The following is a 25,558-nucleotide window of genomic DNA, read 5'->3' on the forward strand; positions in this document are numbered from 1 at the left end:
ACACTCCAATAAAAGTCTTTTCAATAAATAATTGACCATTTTATTATGAAATACATTTCATTAAAATTTAAATGGACCATTTTATTAAATATTTCATTTTTACTTTAAAACAATTTTTATGTTAAAAACATTTCATAATTAAAACATATCATTTTTTTCATGTTGGATATTATTATAATCATGTGGGGTTTTTTGTAGAAACTTTTATTTCAAAATTACCATTTTCTAAAATGTCCTTTTTATTTCATAATGTTTTTCAGAACAACGTATTTATTTCATGATGAGCTTTTTCCGAATAATGACTCTGTTTGTCAATCACAAAGTTTGTGTTTGTTTATGAGGGAGAAAATAAAGGAACATTATTTTTATGGCTGAGAATCTTCGTTTCTGGAAACTTTTGACCGTCCTCGACCGGAAGTAGCCAGACTGTGATCACGTTCTAGCTTTACGGGAGTCATTCGGGGCCCAATTAAAAAGGGTCCGGGCGGTTTGTCCGAACCTACTCTAACCCAAACCTTGACGCGGCACCGACGCGGGTCGGGTCACCAAATCCTGCTGATCGTCCGGTTCCGGCATCGTTCCATGTACCGGAAATGTTGATATTTCACGACTTTGGAGCCCCGTTTTGGGGAGAAGTCCAGCAAAACAGACTCACTACGAACTGTATGTCCAAAGTAAATGTATATCCTGATAGTAACGGGTGCATTTCTCACTAGAAATATTGTCAAAATAAAGATGAGTCCACAAAATGTTTTATTCTGAGGGATTTTCCACCGAAAAAGAGTGAATATCCCACCGTGTTTTTGCTAGCGACAGGCAGAAACTCAAAAGTCACGTGATCAGTCACGTGATCCGGCGCACCTCCGTAGAAATGAATGAGAGAATGAGACGTAGCAATTCCACAATTTAGACCAGTTTTTAGTGAAACTGCTACTTTTTCCCTGTGGACAAACGTGGGTACTGAACGTTTTTGGAGGAGACTGGGTTGCAACCATAGACTGTAAAAATATTATTTTCTAAAAATATTCTTATTTTCTATTTCTAAATATTCTATGGTTGCAACCTGATGCGCTGAGTTGCATACTCCTACCTATTGTTGAGGAGTGTGTACTGCACCACCACGTTTGCTGAAGGAACACTCGATCTGTAACACAGACTCGGAGGCGTTTGGATCCATATGAAGTGTATATTTATTTAAGTTTGGCGATGCGTTGGGAAAGGCAGCGGTGGTCAGACAGGCGGGGGTCAGTGCCGGCAAGGAAGCATCAGAGACGAGGACAGACGTGGTCGAAGGAAGGCGGAGGTCAACACGGCGAGGGTTTGTCGGAGGCTGGCGGAGACGATGGTCAGGGACGTGCAGGAGTCGAGGTAGGCGGCTAGCAGCAGAGTAACACAGGATCAGAACAGGGTCGAGGCTGGAAGAGGCAGACGGCTAGGAACTCGCTCAGTAATGGCTTACGGCACAATACTTCACAGTGTGCTCGGGAGAGAGCTTGGTTTAAATGCTGTGGAGACTGATTAGGGATTGGCAGCAGCTGAGGGATGGTTAATACTCAGGAGACTGTGCACGTGGATGATCCAAGAGGTAAACAGCAGGTGGACTCCTGACACGATCGATGTAGTTGGTGCTGCTGCTAATGTCTGATTAAAGGAGTAGCCAATCACAAACGTGTCCCCGCCTTGTCTGGTTTGATTGACAGACAGAGTTATTATTCGGAAAAAGCTCATCATGAAATAAATACGTTGTTCTGAAAAACAGCATTGTGAAATAAAAAGGACACTTTGGAAAACAGTAATTTTGAAATAAAAGTTTCTACAACTGGGTTCCGGTTATGGCGGCCACGTAGGGAGACGTGTTTACGCGGCTCTGCAAAGACTTTAACTAAAATAAGGAAAACTTCTGTTCGCATATATCCATGCATGGATATTTGAAGATATAATGCCAAACTTGACAAAAGCACCAAAAAAGAAGGGCGAAATATCCAAACAATCAAAACTGTTTGACTACAATCTCCGTGGCGAGGCAGCTAAAGCTAGCAAGAGTATGGCAACGTTGGACGGTGAGAAGGAGCCGGAGGGTAGCAAGGCTGACCAAGTTCTAGCCGTGCTGAACTCAATGAAAGAGGACTTCACCTCAAGGTTTGACAGCGTGATGGTAACATTGCAAAAAATGAAAAAAGAGATGAACGACTGCAACGAGTGTGTATCGCGGGCGGAGGAGCGGATTTCTACAGCCGAAGATGAGCTAATTAGCTTACAAGCTAAAGTGAACACGCTGCAGTCTCAGAACAAGGTGATGGAGACTAAACTTCTGGATTTGGAAACCAGGTCTTGCTTAAACAATCTGAGACTGGTGAATCTGCCCGAAGGCGTCGAGGGAGAAGATACATGCGCCTTTCTGGAGAAATGGATACCCGAAGTTCTGAAGAGCGAGGCGTTGCGATCGTCTGTGGTTCTGGAAAGAGCGCACAGAATTGGACCGAGGAAGGACAACGCATCCCGCCCCAGAACCATCATAATGCGGTTCTGCAAATACAAGGATAAACAGGCAGTTCTTCGAGCAATGCGAGACAAGAGGGACATCTGTTATAAAGACAGACAGGTTCGCTTTTATCCAGACTTAGCTACCGGCGTGCACCAGCTAAGGAAAAAATTCGACCCAGTCCGCGAAGAATTAAGAAAGCTGGGTATTCGCCACGGAGTGGCTCATCCTGCAACCCTGCTGGTAACATATGAGAAAAAGACTCACGCCTTCAAGACACCTGCTGAGGCTAATGTGTTCCTCAAGAACATCCAGGATGGCCCAGGAGGTGATCATCACAAGCAGTAATTATGACTCTACTATAAATCAGACATTAAGTAACGAAGATGCTTTTTTTTCTCTTTCTTTTCTTTGTTTGTTTTAAGACAAAGTGTGTTTGTGATTACAAGAGCGTTACAGATATGTTTGTGTTATAAGTGCATTATTTAAAAGACAATATTTTTTCTAAAATGACAGCATAAGTCAGCCAGGTATGGAAATAGACACCTAGAAGTTATTTTATCAAAAATTAACAGGAGTGAAACGGTTTCATTTTTTTGCAGTTGCAGCAACACTTTCTAGATTAGGATTAGGGAGTGGTTGACTGATCCTCACCAGGTGTGGATCAGTTTTTGGCAATAACGGGAGACGAACTATGGGGGGGTGGGGCACCCTCAGTGTGGGGGAGGGGAGTAAGAGGTGTTCATGTTTAATAGTTTTGATGCATGTTCTAGCATCGTGTAGTGTTGTGCCTTTAAGTGAGAATCGTCTCATACCACCAAACAATCCGACCAACTTTTTGTTAAATGTCTCAGGGAGTTACTCTTAATTTTGTTTCATGGAACTGCAGAGGTCTGCAGCGAAGGTCTGCAGCGATTACAAAAGATAAAACAGGTTATGAATAAGCTACAGGAAATGGACTCCAAAATTGTATTTTTACAGGAAATTCATCTTCCTAATGAAGATAATTTAAGAGTGAGAAGGAGATGGAGGGGTAAAGTGTATTCAGCCCCATTTACATCTCAAGCCAGAGGAGTTATGACATTAATACACGAATCTGTCCCTCTGCAAATTAAAAACATTATTAAAGATAAACAAGGAAGGTATCTAATACTACAAGGCTCCTTACTGTCAGAAACATTAAACCTAACAAATGTATACGGGCCCAATATGGATGACAGCAATTTTTTTAAGGATCTGTTTCTTACTTTAGCTACTCTCCCAGGATCTCATGTGATAGCAGGAGATTTTAATTGTACTCTGGACCCCAGTATGGATAGATCAACAGGACTCGATCAATCGCATAATGGCAGCAGAGCCACAATACATCAATTTATTAGAGATATGAGATTAATAGATATATGGCGAGAGAGAAATTCACAAACCAAAGTTTACTCCTGCTACTCAAGTACTTTTAAAACACATTCTAGGATAGATTACTTTTTAATTTCCACAGAACTGCAATCGAAAATTAATGATTGCTCTTATTGTGATCTCAGATCATGCGCCATGTTTGATTTATAAGGACAATAAACTAGTTAGGGACCCCCCAAGATGGCAATTTTAGCACAAATGGTTTAAAGATAAAGACATGGTAAAATATTTAGGGAAACAAATAGATGAGTTTTTTCAAATTAATACCACTCACAGCTTGTACAAAATGGAATGCATTTAAGGCCTTCTTCAGAGGACATATAATCAGTTATACAAGTTTTAAATCAAGGAAAAATCAGGAAACCAGGTTGCAACTGGAAGATAAAATAAAAGTACTTGAGGCTAAGGTAAATGAGACGTGCGATCCTCAGCTGGAAAAAGAATTGGTGCTTTTGAGAACTGAATATGATAAACACTCGGCTTCTAGAGCTGCAGCTAGCCTTCTCAGACTAAATCAAACATTTTATGAGCAGGGCGATAAGGCAGGTAAACTCCTGGCATGGCAAATAAAACAACTTGAAACTAGAATACCCATCACATCTGTTGTATCAGATGGACATACTCTGGTAGACCCTGAAGAAATTAATGGCGTATTCAGGGATTATTATGAAGAATTATATGAAACACAAAAAACCGCCGAACATAATGATATAAATTATTTTCTATGCCAATTAAAAATACCTAATATTTCATGTGAAAATAAAACCAACCTAAATTTAGAAATTACCAAGGAGGAAATAGGACAAGCTATAGATAACATGAAATCTGGAAAAAGGGCAGGACCAGATGGCCTACCAATAGATCTCTACAAGATATTTAAAGATAAACTATTGACCCCTCTATTGGCTATGTTTACAGAAGTCTTTCAGTCAAATCATCTTCCCCCTTCAATGAATACTGCCTTAATCACTCTTCTGCCAAAATCAGGAAAACCTCCAAACAAATGTGAGAATCTACAACCTATAAGCCTACTAAACTCAGACCTGAAAATAATTTCAAAGCTTTTGGCAAGACGATTGCAAAGAATTTTGCCAAGCATTATTGATGTTGATCAGAATGGTTTTATTATGGGAAGGCAGGGTTTTCACAATGTAAGAAGAGTACTAAATATAATTCACTATAAAAAAGATGCAACAGATTCAGCCCTACTATCACTAGATGCCGAAAAGGCATTTGATAGAGTCGAATGGCCTTATCTGTTTCAGGTTTTAGAAAAATTTGGATGTGGAAATTATTTCATACAATGGATTAGAATACTGTATAAAAACTGTTCGGCTGAAATTATCACTAATAGAAACATCTCTAAACCTATATTAATAAAACGAGGCTGCAGACAGGGTTGTCCACTTTCGCCGCTTTTGTTTACTTTAGCGATAGCGACCATTTGCTATTGCAATACGTTCTCATCCTGAACTTTCTGGAATTAGTATTGGACAAACCGAGCACAGGATCTCGTTATTTGCAGATGATGTAATCCTATTTTTGTCAAATTTAAGTAAATCAATACAGATCACACTTGAACTGATTCAATCATTTAGTAAAATTTCAGGCTACAAAGTAAATAAAATAAAATCTTCCATCTTATTATTAAATGCAAATGAGATGGTTAGTCCGCTACAAGATGCAATACAATTTAATGTAGTAACACAATTTGAATATCTAGGAATACAAATTTTACCTGATCTAGAACAAGTAGTGGAAGCTAATTATAATCTCTTAATGACAGAAGTTCACGACTCTATTGATAGATGGATGCCATTGCCGATATCTCTGATTGGAAGGATTAATACATTAAAAATGAACATATTACCAAAACTACTTTATCTATTTCAAAACATACCCCTTCCTCCTCCTTCTGGATTTTTCTCACAAATTAGGAAGCTATTTGTACGTTTCATTTGGAACAACCGAAAGTCAAGACTCCGTCTGTCGCTACTTTACTTACCCTATGAACGTGGAGGCCTAAAGTGCCCAAACTTGCAGATATATTACTGGGCTGCACAGCTGAGATCTATAATGTTTTATTATACTAATCACTCACCACATTGGGTAAACATGGAAATTCAAGGATTAAATCTGCCTCTTCCCACATACATGTACTCGGATACAAAAGGAAAATTATTGAAACAAACCAAACACCCAATTCTTAAAAACATGATAAGAGTATGGAGTCATGTAAATGATTTTCTTAAAGAACCAGGCTGCATATCTCAATTCAGTCCATTGTGGGGAAATCGGCTATTTCTGCCTGGTAGAGCAGATTCAACATTTAAGTTATGGAAAGCCAAAGGTCTTGGGACGATACAAGATTTATATTTGCCGGAATCCGATATACTTTTGACCTTTGACGAACTGCAAACCAAATTTAACCTAGACAAGAAACATTTCTTTAAATATCTCCAGCTTAGAAACTTTGTAAGAGGCAATCAAAATAATACAGTTACTAGACCTACTCTACCTATTTTGGAAAAAATGTTGATAAAGGACAGTAAAAATAAAGGTACAATATCTCAGTTTTACAATTTAATATTGTCTTACGCTTCAGAGAACTCTCATGATAGACTCAAGGCCTGGAATGGAGATTTATTGTTACAACTATCAGAAGGAGATTGGAGAGATGCATGTACACGGGCTTATAAAATATCTGTAAATACACATCTCAAATTGATTCATTTCAAGTGGTTGATGCGCGTGTATGTGACACCAGTAGATCTTAATAAATATAATGGAGATATACCTGATGTTTGCCCAAAATGTACAGAATGTAGGGGAACACTGATTCACTGTATGTGGGACTGTAGACAAACTGCACTGTTCTGGGAGGAGATAAGGTATGCCATAGAGAAGATTATTACTAAAGGAATAATACTTGACCCAAGGTTGTTTCTGTTTGGTCTATATCCTGAGAAGCACAACTACAACAATTCTGAGCAAAAGTTTATAGATATCTGTATACTTATTGCTAAACGGTGTATTGCATTATTTTGGAAGAATGTTTACAGACCGAGTGTTTCCCAGTGGATCCGACAGATGTTATCTGCTTTACCATTAGAAAGAATTACATATATATTGAAGGGTAGACAAGAAAAGTTTGAAAATATTTGGAACCCATTCATCACGTACAAAAAAGACTTGAACTTTTCTGAGGATATCACCAATGACTAAAGTGGACACTGTGGTGTGGTTCACAAACGTAGACATTTTTGAGTTGTCATTCAAATGATTATTCTATTTTGAAATTAGAATAATAATGTTTTCTCATATGTGTGGTATGTTGCAATATCTTAACAATTCTGTAAAAGGCAAATGTGTTGTTTGTTTGTATTTTTTTACATGGCATTGTTAAAATCTTAATAAAACATTTTTGGAAAAAAAAATGTTTGTAGAAATCACAATTCATTAATTTCCTCTTCTTGTAATTCATTTTAACTCAAAGCATTCCTTTAGATGCTCTTTTCTTTTTGTTCTTATAGGCTCTGATGCGTCCTGGGCGCCTTGATCGGATCCTCTACGTGCCTCTTCCAGATGCTCTGACTCGACGGGAGATATTTTCTTTGCAGTTTAGTTGCATTCCTGTGGCAAACAGCGTGTCTCTTGATGACTTGGTAACTCAAACCAACAAGTATTCAGGAGCAGAAGTGAGTTTTTTATACATAATCCTAATTTCTTTTGTTAGATTAGGAATAAAGAAAGAGAAGATTTTATCATTGTTTTGCTTTTAGATTTAGGACAAGACTAAAAATGTACTTCTAGTTTCAATTAATGCTGTCATGTAGCACATTTTAATGCACTTATTAGATAATCTAAATAATTGATTTTATTCACATATATTTTCAACCTAATTATTGACAGGAGGAGGACACACAGGGTTAGATATATTCAGTTTATTGAACTTCAAGGTTATGTGGAAACTTCGTTGCTGCCAGATGCGCAGGGTAGTCTCCAGGAGAGTTGACTTTGGGGATGTCAATATGGAGATGGAAGGCAGCAGGAAATCTTGTAAAATCCAGGCCAGGGTCATACACGTGGAATCAATCCAGAAATGTAACACACCAGGGGAGCAGACTTGAATCAATATTCAGAGGCAGAAAAGGGGTCAAAACCAACAGGACGGGTAGAAGCAGGTTTGAGCTAACTTGAGCAGACTTGAGCAGGCTTTAGCAGAGGCAGAAAACTCAACAAACTGGCAAGGTGGATGAGAAGGAGAGAAGCATAGGTAATCCAGAGCTCAGCTGTGTGGAATCAGCAATCAGAAAACAGGAGTGACCAGGTATGGAAAGCCAAGAGGTCCAAAAAAACCCACAGACAAAATTACAACACCCAAAAAAAAACTACCTTTACAAAGTTGACCTTTACTTTTACACCAACAAGAGACTTTTTTTTCAATCTCATGGGCCCAAATTTAACACATAAAAACATTAGGACACCCTCTACTTAGTATTATAAAAAAATATTGACCACAGACGTCTTATTACCATAGTACATCGCAATACACCGACACCAAGACCCGCACTAGGAGCAATGTAAGAGGCAATTTCAGCCGAGTTCATGTAAAACACGCAAAAGCAGTAAAATTTTGTTTTTAAACTGAGATTTACAGGATTACAAAATCACAAATTTTTCTAATTAATCACAATTAACATGATAATTTGACACACCTAGTTTCAACATCTATTACACATTTTGTTTCAACAAAGAAAAGGAATCTTTGAGTAATACATATTTAACTTGATATATACGTCCTATATTTCTTTTCTGATTAAATTTATATAAAGACTTTACATTTGAGAAAAAATAAAACCGCTAGATTCCTCAATTTGTGAGGTTTTTAAATCCGAAAGAATTATTTTGATCTGACTTATAGTTTAGACACAGCTAAGCCAAATTCTTTAAAACTACAGGAAATAAAAGTAAGAAAAACACTTTAATATCTTGATCACTGACATTGTCCTTTACAAAATATAATGTTTAAAATCTTAAGCGTCATCTAGTGGTGGTCTTATGAAGATTTGAACAGTGATTTCACTAGATCTGCAGAATCTGACATTTGAATACTTATTTTTTTCTTCTTTTCCTTTCGGCTTTTCCCTTCAGGGGTCGCCACAGCGAATCAGTTTCCTCCATCTAAGCCTGTCTTCAGCATCCTCCACTCTAACACCAGCCACCTTCATGTCTTCATTCACTGCATCCATAAACCTCCTCTTTGGTCTTCCTCTAGACCTCTTTCCTGCAGCTCTAGACTCAGCATCCTTCTACCAATATATTCACTGTCTCTCCTCTGAACATGTCCAAACCATCTCAGTCTGGCCTCTCTGACTTTATCTCCAAAACCTCTAACATGTGCTGTCCCTCTGATGTATTCATTCCTGATCCTATCCATCCTGGTCACTCCCAAAGAGAACCTCAGCATCTTCATCTCTGCTACCTCCAGCTCTGCTTCCTGTCTTTTCTTCAGTCCCACTGTTTCTAGTCCAAACAACATGGCTGGTCTCACCACAGTCTTGTACACCTTTCCTTTCATTTGTGCTGAAACTCTTCTGTCACACATCACACCTGACACTTTTCTCCACCCATTCCAACCTGCTTGCACTCTCCTCTTCACTTCTTTTCCACACTCTCCATTACTCTGTACTGTTGACCCTAAATACTTAAACTCCTCCCCCTTCTTTATCTCTTCTCCCTGTAACCTCACTCTTCCACTCTGGTTCCTCTCATTCACACACATGTACTCTGTCTTACTGCGGCTAACCTTCATTCCTCTCCTTTCCAGGGCAAACCTCCACCTCTCTAACTCCACCTCCACCTGTTCCCTGCTCTCACTACAAATCACAATATCATCTGCAAACATCATAGTCCATGGTGATTCCTGTCTAACCTCATCCGTCAGTCTGTCCATCACCATTGCAAACAGGAAGGGGCTCAGAGCTGATCCCTGATGTAATCCCACCTCCACCTTGAACTCCTCTGTCACCCCTACAGCACACCTCACCACTGTCTTACAGCCCTCATACATGTCCTGCACTGCTCGGACATACTTCTCTGTCACTCCAGACTTCCTCATACAATACCATAGTTCCTCTCTGGGCACTCTGTCATAAGCTTTCTCCAGATCTACAAAGACACAGTGGAGCTCTCTCTGACCTTCTCTGTACTTCTCTATCAACATCCTCAAAGCAAATGTTGCATCTGTAGTGCTCTTTCTTGGCATGAAACCATACTGCTGCTCACAAATGTTCACTTCTGCTCTTAGTCTGGCTTCCACTACTCTTTCCCACACCTTCATTGTATGGCTCATCAGCTTTATTCCTCTGTAGTTACCACAACTCTGCACATCTCCCTTATTCTTAAAAATGGGCACCATCACACTTCTCCTCCATTCCTCAGGCATCTTCTCACCACCTAAGATCCTGTTGAACAACCCGGTCAAAAACTCCACTGCCATCTCTCCTAGACACTTCCATACCTCCACAGGTATATCATCAGGACCAAGAGCCTTTCCACTCTTCATCCTCTTCAAAGCCCCTCTCACTTCACCTTTACTAATCTTTCTTACTTCCTGCTCCACAACCGTCACCTCTTCTACTCTTTGTTCTCTCTCATTCTCTTCATTCATCAACTCTTCAAAGTATTCTTTCCATCTTTCCATTACACCACTGACACCTGTCACCACATTACCATTCCTATCCTTGATCACCCTAACCTGCTGCATGTCCTTCCCATCTCGATCTCTCTGCCTTGCTAGTCTGTACAGGTCAGTCTCTCCCTCCTTACTACCCAACCTAGCGTACAAGTCATCATAAGCTCTTTGTTTGGCCTTTGACACCTCTACTTTCACCTTACGCTGCATCTCCCTGTACTCCTGTCTACTCTCCTCAGTCCTCTCAGTGTCCCACTTCTTCTTAGCTAGTCTCTTACTCCGTATACACTCCTGCACCTCCTCATTCCACCACCAAGTCTCCTTATCAACTCTCTTTCCTGATGACACACCAAGTACACTCCTACCTGTCTCCCTGATCACATTAGCTGTAGTTATCCAGTCATCTGGGAGTACCTCCTGACCACCCAGAGCCTGTTTCAACTGTTTCTTAAAAGTCATGCAACAATCTTCTTTTTTCAGCTTCCACCAGTTTGTCCTCTTCTCTGCCTTTGCCCTCTCTTTCTTCATCTTCTTCACCACCAGAGTCATTCTACACACCACCATCCTGTGCTGTCTGGAAACACTCTCACCAACCACTACTTTACAGTCACTGATCTCCTTCAGATTACACCGTCTACACAAGATGTAGTCTATCTGTGTGCTTCTACCTCCGCTCTTATAGGTCACTCTATGTTCCTGTCTCTTCTCAAAGAATGTATTCACTATCGCCATTTCCATCTTTTTTGCAAAATCCACCACCATCTGTCCTTCTACATTCCTCTCCTGGATACCAAACCTGCCCATCACCTCCTCATCACCTCGGTTTCCTGCACCAACATGACCATTGAAATCTGCACCAATGACAACTCTCTCATTTCCAGGGATGCTCATCATCACTTCATCAAGATCCAACCAGAACTTCTCCTTCTCTTCCAGCTCACATCCTACCTGTGGGGCATACCCACTAACAACATTGAACATCACACCCTCCATTTCTATCTTCAGACTCATCACTCTATCTGACACTCTTTTTACCTCCACAACACTCCTAACAAACTCCTCCTTTAGGATAACTCCTACTCCATTTCTCTTCCCATCTCCACCATGATAGAACAACTTGAACCCTGCTCCTAAACTTCTAGCCTTGCTACCTTTCCACCTGGTCTCCTGGACACACAGTATGTCTACCTTTCTCCTCTGCATCATGTCCACTAACTCTCTACCCTTTCCTGTCATAGTTCCAACATTCAAAGTCCCAACTCTCAGTCCAACACTAGTGACTTTCCTCTTCTCTCTCTCCCTACGAACCCGCCTTCCTCCTCTCCTTCTTCCAAGGCAAGGCAAGTTTATTTGTATAGCACATTTCATGTACAGAGACAATTCAACCCACCAACAGTAGTCCAATTTCCACCGGCACCCTGTCGGTGAACAGCACCGATGGCGGTCGTTGTTAACCCTCGACCGATCCGGTATGGATTTCGTAGGTCTGATTCGCATATTTGATTTTGCAAGATTTTATGTCGGATGCCCTTCCTGACACAACCCTCTGTATTTACCCGGGCTTGGGACCGGCACAATGAGACCCTGGCTTGGGCCCCCTCGTGGCTACATTTGAATACTTATTCAAAGTGGTTATTTTTGGCTTTTCATGTCAACAGTTTTGAGATGCTTTAAAACAGCATTGCTTTCAGCAATCAGATGCAATTTCTTTAAAGGAATTGCAAATCTACTTATTATTTTATTTTTTCACTTTAAATCATGCAACCTTTTTGGTGAAACACCACCCTCAATCTGAACTTAGCTTTGTATCCTGGACACTCCTCTTCAGCAGCACCTGTTTTTGATTGCCTATCAATCTCTAAATTACGTTGAAAGTGAAAAAGAATAGATGTTTTATATGATCATTTTATTTAAAGTTCAGAATAAGTTTTATGATATGCGCAGAACAGATTTGGGAGCAGTGCGCAATTATGCAATTTTAAGGGAACAGTGGCCCCAACAACATCCCTCTCTCTTCTTCCCTTGTCATTTCCGTTCAGTCCAACAAAAAAAAAAATGATACCATTAACTACAAAAGGGTTTATAAAAATATACACCTTGTGTGTCAGAAGATCAATAACCCCATGTTGTAACAGCAAAATCTGTGTTACACTAGATCAGGGGTCTCCAACTAATTTGGCGATAGGTCCAGTAACTCTGTCAGCTTGGTAGACCGGGGTCCGAACATGCAAAAACATTCAGTCAATATTTCACTTTTCTGTTCTTTTATTTAATTACAACGTGTAGTTACATTTGCAAAGAACTCTCAACAAGTATTTCTCTTATTCCTTTTTGTAAAAAAAAAAATACATGTATGTGCATGAATTGTAGAGTAAAAAAAGATATTGTACATAAACTTGCCTTATAGTGCAACATGTGTGCTTCACAAACTTTAACATTCAGCTGTCTGTCACTTAAAGTGCAACAGGTAACAAGAATGTACCTCAAAAAGCATTCATAGTTAATCCCTCAAATGTTACTTTTCTGTTTTGCACCCTTAAAAGTAGATTGAAAATAATGGTACATATTAAACATTAAAGTAAGAACTTTCATAAGTGCAAAAAACATTATAAGCATAAAGGTAAACTATAAAACAGACTTAAAGAGATGTAGATGGTACTTTGAATGGTGGTGTTGAGCTGGAACTATATGGAGCTAAATTGGGGCCAATATTATTGAAACCCAAATAAGACAAATTGAAAGAATATTGGTGTTTGGCCAAAAAGAATTTAAAATGCCCGACATTTTTTACAGTTCTAAAATAATCTTAATTATTTTCAACTTCAAATTTTCTCTTTTTTAGGCTTAAACTCAGAATTTCAACTCCCAAACTAAATCAGTTTCATTTTTTTTTTTTCCAGTTTAAACTCTTTTTTTTTTAATATAAAAATTTTAGTTTCAAAACTTTTGGCCTTGTTGTGGCTAACACAAAGGGCCAATCAAAACTCAAAGAGAGGAATAACTTCAGTCCCAGTGTCTTCACTGACTCCTAGAGCCGTGATAATTACGATCAGAAAATGTCTGTATTGTCTGTTCTATCATATTCTGAAGTTGTCCCAAGACGGATGTAAAGATCAGTTTTATCCCGTACAAACCGTGTCCAAAACTCTGTTCTAGCAGAGTCAGTGAATGCACCAGGACTGAAGTTACCACACTCATCCATTTGGTTTGGTCCTTCGTGTTAGACCCACCACAAAGGGGCAAAACGTTTTGAAACTGAAATTTTCATATTAGAAAATAAACAAAAATAAATAAATAGAGTCGAATTAAAAATAATGGAATTGAAATTTTTAGTTCTGAAACCTTAAAAAATGAACTTTTTAAGGTGAAAATAGGTTAATTTTAGAATGGAAAGAATTTTCTGACATTCTTCTGACATTCTTTCTGACATTTTTAGACAAACATAAATATTTTTTTTAATTTGTCTTATTTGGGTTTCAAATAATATTGGCAGCAGTGTAGCTCCATAGCCCTGCACATCCCTGGAAAGCTTCTTGTTGACGAGAGAGGAATCTGTTGGAGCTTTGCTTGAAGCTGCTGTCCCTCTTTTCCTTCTAATGTTGTTTCTGTCTTTGCCTCCATACACACTTTAATCATTTCTTAGTGACTTTTTAGTGCTTGCCCAACATCCACTCGTGACCTCGTTGTTGTGCTGTTACCGTCTGTGTGTTGTACGCTCGCACGGTACTTTTAGTTCGTATATTTTCCATGACCACGTCACTCATTCTGTCGGGTAACTTGTGTCAGAAGTTTTGTGTTTTGTCTCGTAGCGCCGCTTGATATCAGCGTTCTTAACAAAAGCAGCAGACTCCATGTTTATAATACAAACCGGCCTGTAGAACTCACTGCTGGTAAATAAAAGCGAATATTTTGAAGCCCAATGAGGCAAATTCCTTTGTGATTTTGGGCAATATAAATAAAATTGAATTGAATTGAATTGAATTGAACAACAATAACTGGTCATTTGATCATAGGGAGTGGGAGGGAGGGTTTCTCTGTTTAAAGGGGCCCTACCATGAAAATTTTACTTTTAAAGTGTATTATACTGTTCATTCCTCACTATAATAAACCGCAAAGTGGCATTTTGATGCATTCATGCATTTAACCCTTGTGCTCTCTTATGGGGTCCAGATGAATCCACCCTTACATTGAGGTGTTAGCCCTTATATGAAAAAGGTGGACAAGACTTCATATCTGTCATTGGACACCAGTAAAGATCCACAATCCTTGAAAAAAAAAGTTCAGCGCACCGTCTTGTGGGGTCCAGATGAACCCACTTTTAATGTAAACAAACCTAGGAGAGCGGAAGAGTAGTCCTCTAAAAACCTGCACTGTCTGCAGAAGCCCCCCCCATACCCACGAAACGGAGCTGGTGGTGACGTGCTGACGTCAGCACAATATGAACCGCCCCCTCCAGGAGAAGTCTTGTCTGACAGCTCCGCCCCCAGTCTAACACAAACACTCAATTTCTCCACAGAGCTAGAGGTGATCAGCAAAAAACTTTCATTTTAGATTCAGAATACTGTATATCTTCCAGTTGGGTCCTGTCTTCAATAGATTCCAGTTCAAACAGATGTTTGTTACTTCAGACGCAATGCTCTTTAGCCCTTCCGCTCTCTTTGGGGTCCAGATGAATCCAAAAACATATTGATGTGTGATTCCTTCCATGACAAATATGGATGAAGGGGGACAGGATTTTATTTCTGCCATGGACATTAGTGAAACTCAAAAAAAGTTCAGCGTATTGTAAAGTGGGGTCCAGATTAGAGGATGACACGGGAGTGGATTTTCACTCCTGCCCCATCCCGCTCCCGGACCAAAGTTTAAAAAATAATCCTGTCCCGTCCCACTCCCAGTAATCTGACTCCCACTCCTGTCCCACTCCCGTTCAAAACATATCCTACTCCTTTATGTTTTTGTTTTTATTTAGTCGTAATGTAAAACATTACGTTTAATTGTATCTGCTCCCAGTATGTTCCAGAGCAGTGGCTGAGTCCACATTTCTACATTTTCAGTTATTGTAGTGCAATGGTTAGTCAGCCTCCAGGTCACCGGTTCGATTCCCCCGATGGCCTTCTTGCATGGAGTTCAGAATCTCCTGTCCATGCAGGGGTTACATATGCAGTAGGCACTCTGGTTTCCCTCACAGTCCAAAGATGCAGTGGCGCCTTCAGAAATGTTTCATGGGGTGGCTGGTGGGGGGCCACTTTAAATCTTGGGGTGGCACACCAAAACCATGAACTATGTTTTCAAAAGTCTTTCTACTAAACATAATAAAACAGCCTGTAGAAAACTACAGAGAACCGTAAGAACCCTAAGTGTCTGCTACTTTGATGTATTGTGTCTATATTTCCTGCTGCTGATGTGCATAGATGATTACAGAGAGAACAGGTGGAGGAGGAGCTTAAGAGGTGGAGGTGGAGCTAGAGAGGTGGAGGTTTGCCCTGGAAAGGAGAGGAATGAAGGTTAGCCGCAGTAACCCCGGGCTTACACCGCTAGCGTGAAGGCTTCGTTGCGTCGCGGGAGTGGACTAGCTACAGCCGATGGCTTACACCGGCTGCTGCTCCAGCCACAGCCTGTGAAAGCTCAGCCCAGACAGAGTAGTGCTGGATCTCTATGATCAGCTTCTCGGTGTCCATGGTTATGACTGACAACGCTGTGCTGCAACACACTTTGAGTAACCTGAAAATTACGTAATGTTTACGACACGCTGAAACCGGTGAGTTCAGCGGAAAGTTTGTTTTATTTTGAAAATATACCAGATACACTTTAAATTCGCTCGCCTGGTTTCCGGTTTAAGTCGTGAATAGCCCCAACTTCACAGAAAGTGATGACGATCAGCTGCGGCGTCCGTCAAAATTTGAACCAAACGAAAAAGATTCGCAGCGACGCAGAAGCCAGTCCGCAGATGCAGGACGTGAACGCCTGCAGTGGAAGTTTCTCTCGCACTTTTAATGTTACAAAAAGACAGCGGCGCACGCAACTGAGCCTTGACGCTAGCGGTGTAAGCCCGCAGTAAGACAGAGTACATGTGTGTGAATGAGAGGAACCAGAGTGGAAGAGTGAGGTTACAGGGAGAAGAGATAAAGAAGGGGGAGGAGTTTAAGTATTTAGGGTCAACAGTACAGAGTAATGGAGAGTGTGGAAAAGAAGTGAAGAGGAGAGTGCAAGCAGGTTGGAATGGGTGGAGAAAAGTGTCAGGTGTGATGTGTGACAGAAGAGTTTCAGCACAAATGAAAGGAAAGGTGTACAAGACTGTGGTGAGACCAGCCATGTTGTTTGGACTAGAAACAGTGGGACTGAAGAAAAGACAGGAAGCAGAGCTGGAGGTAGCAGAGATGAAGATGCTGAGGTTCTCTTTGGGAGTGACCAGGATGGATAGGATCAGGAATGAATACATCAGAGGGACAGCACATGTTAGAGGTTTTGGAGATAAAGTCAGAGAGGCCAGACTGAGATGGTTTGGACATGTTCAGAGGAGAGACAGTGAATATATTGGTAGAAGGATGCTGAGTCTAGAGCTGCCAGGAAAGAGGTCTAGAGGAAGACCAAAGAGGAGGTTTATGGATGCAGTGAATGAAGACATGAAGGTGGCTGGTGTTAGAGTGGAGGATGCTGAAGACAGGCTTAGATGGAGGAAACTGATTCGCTGTGGCGACCCCTGAAGGGAAAAGCCGAAAGGAAAGGAAGATTTAAAAAGACATTCTGCAAGGAAAAGTTATAAATAAAAAAAAGAAAGAAAAACAGCCTTAGCAGATCAATACACAATCTTTGGATTGAACATTTTCTCCAGAATATTAATTTCAAAAGTATTCAACCATTGCTGTTTCACTCTGTCTTTAACTCATATTCGGCTCAGGCAAACCCCGCCCCCCACGGGCACGCACTGCGCAAATACGTGATGACCATTCAGACACGGCTTGGAGAGAAAAAAGAGAGATGGCTAAAGAAAGATAAAAGAGTAATAACAAAAGATCATGCTCCCAGAAACGAGCCGAGCCGAAAATGTACGGGGGTTAGAGACCGGGGAGTTCCGCGAATATGGAGAACTCCCGCACCCCGATCAGACACTTCTGACTTGCTGTGAGTGTGAGCGCGCGTTCGTGCACCAACCCGTGTGCGTCGTGATTCGCTGACTTCCTAGAGGAGAAACAATCGAACATTGAGGCACCCCCCAGTCTGCGTACAGCAGCCAGATGTAGTTCGGCTGGCATGCTCCTCATGTTCTCTCTCCTCCTGTGAGATTATCCAGCACCTTCGGACGCAAAACTTTCATACACGTATCTTGAATTGTCGGCTTTTGGTGAGCTCCCGCTCCCGTCAGAATTTAATCCCGTCCTGTCCCTGTCCCGTGATTAACAGAAGAAAAGACTCCCATCCCGCAGGAATCCCAAGAAAATGTCAGCCTCTAGTCCAGATGACCCCACTTTTAATGCAAACAAGCCAAGGAGAGCGGAAGAGTTAAGAACACACACACCCCGGCAGATCACAGTCATGCAGACATTGAATGTATCTCTGCTGTGGACCAGTGTAGTGATGGCCGGGGCTACTAAAGGCAGATCTGTGTTATGTGCATCCATCTCTGAAGAAATTTGGATACTGTTTATTTTCGTGGGGTAAACAAAAACACACTGCTTTCTCTGGGATGATGTCATGAAATGAGAAGCAGCGGCAGGCGGAGCCTCAGGAATCAAGTCGTTTTAGTCCCGGGTAGGAAAAAACTCAAGAAAAATAAATAATATTTTATAAATAATTTGTTTCTTGGTGTTCCAAAGGTAATATATGATCATATGTATGGATATAGTTCACTTTGAAAGGGTTAAGAAAATCATGGTATGGCCCCTTTTAAATTATTTGCAAATGTAGGGAGGCAGTAATCAAGCCAAAGATTTCTTAATAAAAATATACCAGTCGTGCTGCCTCCTGGTGGAGAAATGTATAATTGCTCTGCAGTTGGTTATGAACTATAAGGAAGAGTGATAAACACTGCCCAACATTTCAAGGAATGAGACAGGTGTATTTTTTAAAAAAAGATCACCGTATTTTTAACACAGATAAAAAGGTTTTTTTTTTTTGCTTTAAAAGAGAAACATTACCCTCTTATTATAACAGAAATCTTACATAGGTTTTATCTTCCTTACAGTGTTAATTTTGACGGAGAATTTTAATTTAGTTTTAGTCATAGTCTTTTGACTAAAATAGGGTTTAGTTTTGGTCGCAATTTAGTCATGTTGATTCTATTGATTTTAGTAAAATTTTAGTCGACTAAATTACAGTAGATATTTAGTCGACTAAATTACAGTAGCTATTTAGTCAACAAAAATATAAATAAAGGTAAAGCATTTTAATTTAATTTACTAAGTATGTTCATATGAATAACACTCAAAGATTTTACTAATTTGAAAAAAACATTTTACTTCACTTTGCTTTCCAAACTTGTCATTTATGCGAATTTAGCTTCTAGGACTTAAAACACATAAAAAAAAAAAAATATATATATATTATTATAAATCCATCGCATTTCAAATAAGAAAGTGTCTATTTGTATGTAATTTTCAAAAAACGTGCGGCCAGTGATAAACTTTTTTCTAAATCGCACTGACCCAGAGGAAATGGGTTGTGGTTAGAATTATGGTTAGGGTTAAACAAGTAAATGTTTCCTGAGTGCGGTTGTCTCTGCCGCTCACGGCTCCACCGGGGGATGGGTCAAATGTGGAGAACACATTTCACACTTTTAGGAGTGTGACAGTTAATGGGACTTTAACTTAAAAGTTTAATTTTAAATATGTGCGCCCAGCAAAAGAAATCCAGCCTTGCACAAACTGAAAATGCAGCAACGGGATCCTGGCTGCACGTATTACATGTGGACAAAACATGAATTTCCATCATATTCTGTGCTGGTCACATGTAAATATGTGTAAATAACATCAGTCTTATTTTAAATGTCTTAACATAAAAAAAAAAAAAACTTGTATTGAGGAGGTAGTCACGTGTAAAGATGCATAAAAAACATTCACTAGGGAATAAGCTGTCCAGGACACCTGTGAGCATGTTATATGTGCTTGACCAGCTTGTGTGGAGTACTGTTAAGTACCACTGCCAGCCGATAGTGGGCACTGTTGTCACGTAACGTGATGGAGTTGGAGATTAAACCTTTGACTGCTTGTGGATTTGAAGAAGCAGCGGGGCTGCTAGCGCTCGGAAATACACAAAAACATCGGTTTATAACTTTACAAACGTCATGCTAAAACAAAACCGCATTACTGACATTAGGGGGAGAATTTGGATTCAGCCCAATACGCTGGAAATAATCGTGTTGTATGTTTACCTTTGCGTGGATTTCAGGCTGGCTTGTCTGCAAACGTCGCTTCAGGTTTTCTTGTGTTTTTGCCTGTGATGGTCGCTCCACACAACGTCTTGTTGAGGGTGGCGTTAAATACAACATTTGTCCCTACATGTACTCTTCTTTTTCTACCTGGAGTAGACATTTTTTACCTAAATAACAGACACAATTCATTGAATTAGCATCTTCCCAGGCGGGCTGCAGGGTTCTGTGTCCTGATTGGATCGCTTTGCATTTGCTCCCACCCTCCTCCACCAGCAGTCATTATAAATGGATGTCGTCTTTGATCAGCATTTTCGTTTCGTTTTTATTCGTTGACGAAAAAGTCTATCAATTTAGTTAAAGTTTTCGTGTCTGAGTGGGAGTTTTTGTTTCGTTTTCGTTTCGTTTTCGTTGGGTGAAAAATGTCGTTAACAAAGACGATGATGAAAATTTTTCGTTTACTAAATTAACACTGCTTCCTTAGTAGATTTTCCACAAAAATGGTAAAAAATGAGCGACTTATCATTTTAACTTTCCAAGATATTTGTACTCCTGCAAAATTTCAATGTTTTCCCTTTCAAGAGTGGTGACTACTGGAAGATTATCTGGGACTTTTTTTTTTAAATTGGAAAACTATTAATTTGGACTTCTCTGTATTAAGCATTAGTTTCAGTCAAAGAGGGGAGTTTTAGACAGCAACAGAAGCTTTCTGCAGGAGACAGCTGAAAGAGAGATGATCCACAACAATAAATCATCAGTATAAAAATGCATGTCTGCTTCTGAGACTGATTGACCCACGTCATTGATAAAGAGAATAAATGAGAGGGGGTATAAAAAAGAGCCCTGCAGCACTCCTTTTTTAATCGTGACCAACTTTAAACAAAGATCGTCATGTTTAATACACTGAGTTCTGTTGGGTAAGTAGTTGGGGAACCATGCAGCTGCATGTGCTGATATGCTAAGCAATCTGTCTATTAAAATAGTAAGGTTTACAGTGTCAAAAGCTTTAGACAGAAACAGGATTAAGGTTTAGTGGCCAACAGACACATTAAAACTAGATTGATTTACTCACCCAAAAAGAAGGAAAACATTTTTATTAAAGTTACATTTTTGACTAAGACAAAAGAAGAATGAACAAAACTTCATCATGTTCACATTTTGTGTTGTTACAATTGAACATAAACATAAATAGTGTTTTTTGTGTAAACAACAAGCTTGTTGTGATGATATCATAGTTCCAAAATTACAGTTGCTTTGGCACAAACATTTATTTATTTATTTTTTTAAATCACTTTTTAAAAATAATTTATTGTTGCATATTATACTGGAGGCAAAAACAACCGGCTAGGAAAATTGTCAACTGATTTTTTTTTAAATTATTGTTGCAAAGTGTCACAACTTCCATTACAACATGTAGGAAAATTGCTACAACATCCTGCTTTGCCTGCTTCAATTATGAAACTGTGAAGGGACTGTACATCAGTACAGACTATTGAGTGTCTTCTTTTATTTACCTGTTAATAATGCTGGTGTGCAGCTGGATTTTTTTTTCCAAGGAAACGTACCCTGGCTAGAAAAAAGATTGGGAAACACTGGCCTACGCTACCTACAACAGGGTTATCAAGGGTATTGTTATTTACATGAGTGTTATAGCTCAAATCTGCGAAGTATCCAATCATAACGTAGAACATGGTGCTTTGTAGAAACAGACAAAAAAAAACTGCACTAAAAAAAATCTTCAAAATGAGACCCCAATATAGCAAAGGAATACTGCAGTAATAATGAATGAGAAGACAAACATTTTTGTTAACTTGATATTTATTACCCCTATAATTAGGACAATAGTAAATAAATAATCTTAAAGTAAAGAAGATTTTTTTTTTCTAGAGAAGGGAAAGTTTATCTGTTATAACGTTTTTTGTACCAAGCGCCGTGAGGGTGGTGCAGAAGATAAATGAAACCTTGGCTGTGTATATGCAGGCACTGTATAGAGTATATAGCATAGACATTTTTACACACAATTTAATATTGAAGTGTGTGTGATTTAAACTTATGTGTGTGAGTCAAGCTTGTGTGTTTTGGCACATATTTACCTTGATATCTGTGCTGCATTTGACACAATTGATCATGACATTTTATTGTGGAGATTGTTGATATTTTTCTTGAGAATAATAAAACACTCTAGGTTTTAAAAACTAGGTAGCAATTTGTTGATGTTTTCCAGCTGCGCACTGTGACTGTCTAACAAAGTTAAATGATCCTCATGAATGAATTTCCACTTCACAGCTGAATGCCTCTGTTTCTTGTACCAGATACTGGCAGTATGCAGAGAGGCTGCACTCCTGGCCCTACAAGAAGACATCGCAGCTCAGAGTATCGAGGCCAAACACTTTGAAAGAGCTCTGAATACAGTAATCCCCAGGATTTCAGAATCCCTTATGCAGTTGTATATCAACTATCAGCGTAGGCACGGCAGACTGGATTTATTTTGATTACACTGCTGAGCCCTGTTATTTGGTACTGCTTAGTTTTCGTTATTAGTGTTGAGGTGCAACACATTTTTTTATGTATATTTTAAAATAAATAAAATGTTGCAAGCTTTACTGCTAGTTTCTGAAAATATGCAAAGGTATTACTTTCCAATAAAAAACATGAAATTTAAAAATGAAAGACAAGTTTTGTTTTTTGTTGTGTGCATATGTGTGTTGTGTATCTATCCAGATGCGCAGTCAGGGAAGGAAATCTTCACCTCATCATTTTCATCCCCATTTGTTTCCATCAGTATTTCCAACCAGGCAGACCAGCATTTTCCATTGCTTTCCATTTTGAGCCCGTGGCTCTATTCTTCACAGCTTGCCATGTGATTGTCTCTAGATTTGGGGTCCATGGGTCAAACTGGAGGATGTCTCTCTTAAAGCTGCATTCACACAGGCCTGCGTGTAGTGCGTTCAAGAATGCACTATGCGCAGTTTCCTAAATTGGCATCCAGCCGGTGATGCTCATACCAGACCAGCACCGATCAAGCAGGGAGTGACAAGAAGAGGATTCTTCTTTTGTTTTTACTATTTACAAGTACTCATCTGCCACTTACAATTAGTAGCGGCTGGGAGCAAAAAGTCTAAGCAGTGCATATTCCAAAAATCTTGATCCGGGCCTTTTCTTTTCAAAGCTCTTGTGGCAGTTTCACCTGTCTGAAACTCCACACAGGCACACATCCATAGCATACACTTAGGGACCAAGTTAATGCCTGTTGGGTGGTGCACACACTCAACTTCTTAAACAGCTGAGCACACACAAAACCCCTGATTACACATGCCATACACACAGTTGTCAACTCCTTTATTTTTTTTTCCAAAAAAACGTTTTATTAAGATTTTAACAATGCCATGAAAAAAATACAAACAAATAACAACGTTGCCTTTTACAGAATTGGAACTGGAAATATTGCAACGTACCACAGACGTGATAAGTCTGTGGTACGTTGCAATTTATTACCACAGACGTGTCCACTTTAGTCATTGGTGGTTTCCTCCGCAAAGTTCAAGTACTTTACGTATGTAATAAATGGGTTCCAAATGTTTTCAAACTTTACTTGTCTACCCTTCAATATAAATGTAATTCTTTCTAGTGGCAAAGCAGATAACATCTGTCGGATCCAATGGATAACAGTCGGTCGTGAACATTCTTCCAAAATAATGCAATACTATGGCATACCTTATCTCCTTTCAGAACAGTGCAGTTTGTCTACAGTCCCACATACAGTGAATCAGTGTTCCCCTTCATTTTTTACAGTTTGGGCAAACATCAGGTATATCTCCATTATATTTATTAAGATCTACTGGTGTCACGTACATGCACATTAACCACTTGAAATGAATCAATTTGAGATGTGTATTTACAGATATTTTGTTAGCCCGTGTACACGTATCTCTCCAATCTCCTTCTGATAATTATAACAACAAATCCCAATTCCAGGCCCTGAGTCTATCATGAGAGTTCTCTGAAACGTAAGACATTATTAAATTGTAAAACTGAGATATTGTACCTTTATTTTAACTGTCTTTTATCTTTTTATTTTATTAAAGGAGCAGATTAAAGGAACACAACACGTCTATCACAGGTGCTCAGGGTGAACCTGCTCTCGTCTGTGAAAAGTACAGGGCGCCAGTGGTGGACTTGCCAATTCTGGTGTTCTTGAGCAAATGCCAGTGGAGCTCCACGGTGCTGGGCAGTGAGCACAGGACCCACTACAGGACGTGGGGCCCTCAGGCCACCTTCATGAAGTCTGTTCCTGATTGTTTGGGTAGAGACATTCACACCAGTGGCCCTCTGGAGGTCATTCTGTGGGGCACGAGCAGTGCTCAGCCTGTTCCCCCCAGGTATGGGTCCTGCTGAGGGGTTGAGGACCTTCTACGGCCCTGTCCAGCTCTCCCAGAATAACCACCATAGACTGTATAAGAATAACTGGACAAAGCAAGCCCCCCTACTTCCGTGTTCCATATAGGAAGTACCACTGGGTTGCAAAAAGGCCAAAGTCCCATTGACTTACATTGAGAAACAGACAGTTATTTCTCAGTCATTTTATATGTCAGAATAATCATTCTTCCTCTGCTGCTTTCTGATTAACTTCTTTTTTCTAATCCAAATTTTTTTTAAAGATTTTTTTCCATTATCACAAGTTATTAGAGTTATAAATTGACCAATCAGATGGCTCAATAAGCGTTTGTGGGTCTGACGTCGAACGTCTGGGGGGTTTGATTGACAGATGACGGGTAGCCAATGGGAGCAGACTTCATCAATGGGTCCGTGAAGACCTTTTAACACCTACTTTACAATTCAACAATGTACCAATCATTGTCCTACTGTTGTTTTCCTCAATGGAATGTACCGATGCAGCAGTTTAAAACAACAAGAGACCCATGCTCTCCACATTTTTAGATGAGGATTTACTCTGTAGAAATAGATTTCACTCTGAGGTTATGTGCTTTGGACTTTTTTCTTTGTTTAACGTTCGTTTTTCTTTATTTCACTGTTTTGATTGTAGCTTATAAATTATAAGTTACACATATGCGCATAAAATCACCAACCAAAGTTTAAGCTTTGCTGCAATTTTCCAGCTTTACCCTGACTTAGATGCAGCCGTCTCAGGAGAGCAAGACAAACTTGGACCTGGTCGTATCTTCAAACAGAAAAAAGATCCAGCTGTTCTCTTGTTAGGATGGTTATTTATTTTAAATACAGCTGAACGCGCTTCTCACGTGTGTCTGATCAGACTGTAACCTGGCCGCGAATGACAACTGAAAAGCTGTGGCGCGCGCGAGAGGGACACGCGCATTTCTCCAGCGGCGTCACCCAAATGCTCCTTTTATCTCGACAAAAAGGAATAAATGTAAGTAAATCCAAAAAGACCGCTGACAGAATCAAATGTTGGAATGGTTCTCCCTCAAAGGCTTCAACAATGACTTGTACGATTCTCCTGAGCCGCCGTGATTAAAGAAGAAGCTGTTTACATCCGCGGTCACGTGGTTGAGGCGTGGAAAGCGGCAGACAGTTGCAATAATCTCACTCCTGATTGGCGACAGTACTTCCTGTAGATTCGATG

General features: G+C 39.8%; 1 protein-coding gene across 1 annotated transcript; it reads left to right on the forward strand.

The window, feature by feature from the left end:
- Positions 1-7,428: 7,428 nt before the first annotated feature.
- LOC112138400 (ATPase family protein 2 homolog) lies at positions 7,429-22,626 on the forward strand (the record flags this gene model as incomplete). The annotated part of the gene is given in 2 exon segments (XM_024260958.1): positions 7,429-7,593; positions 22,269-22,626. Coding segments are annotated over 2 exon segments (345 nt in total), but the record flags the coding sequence as incomplete, so codon positions are not given.
- Positions 22,627-25,558: the final 2,932 nt, after the last annotated feature.

Source organism: Oryzias melastigma, unplaced genomic scaffold, assembly GCF_002922805.2.
Source record: "Oryzias melastigma strain HK-1 unplaced genomic scaffold, ASM292280v2 sc00160, whole genome shotgun sequence".
In the NCBI taxonomy this organism is placed as follows: Eukaryota; Metazoa; Chordata; class Actinopteri; order Beloniformes; family Adrianichthyidae; genus Oryzias; species Oryzias melastigma.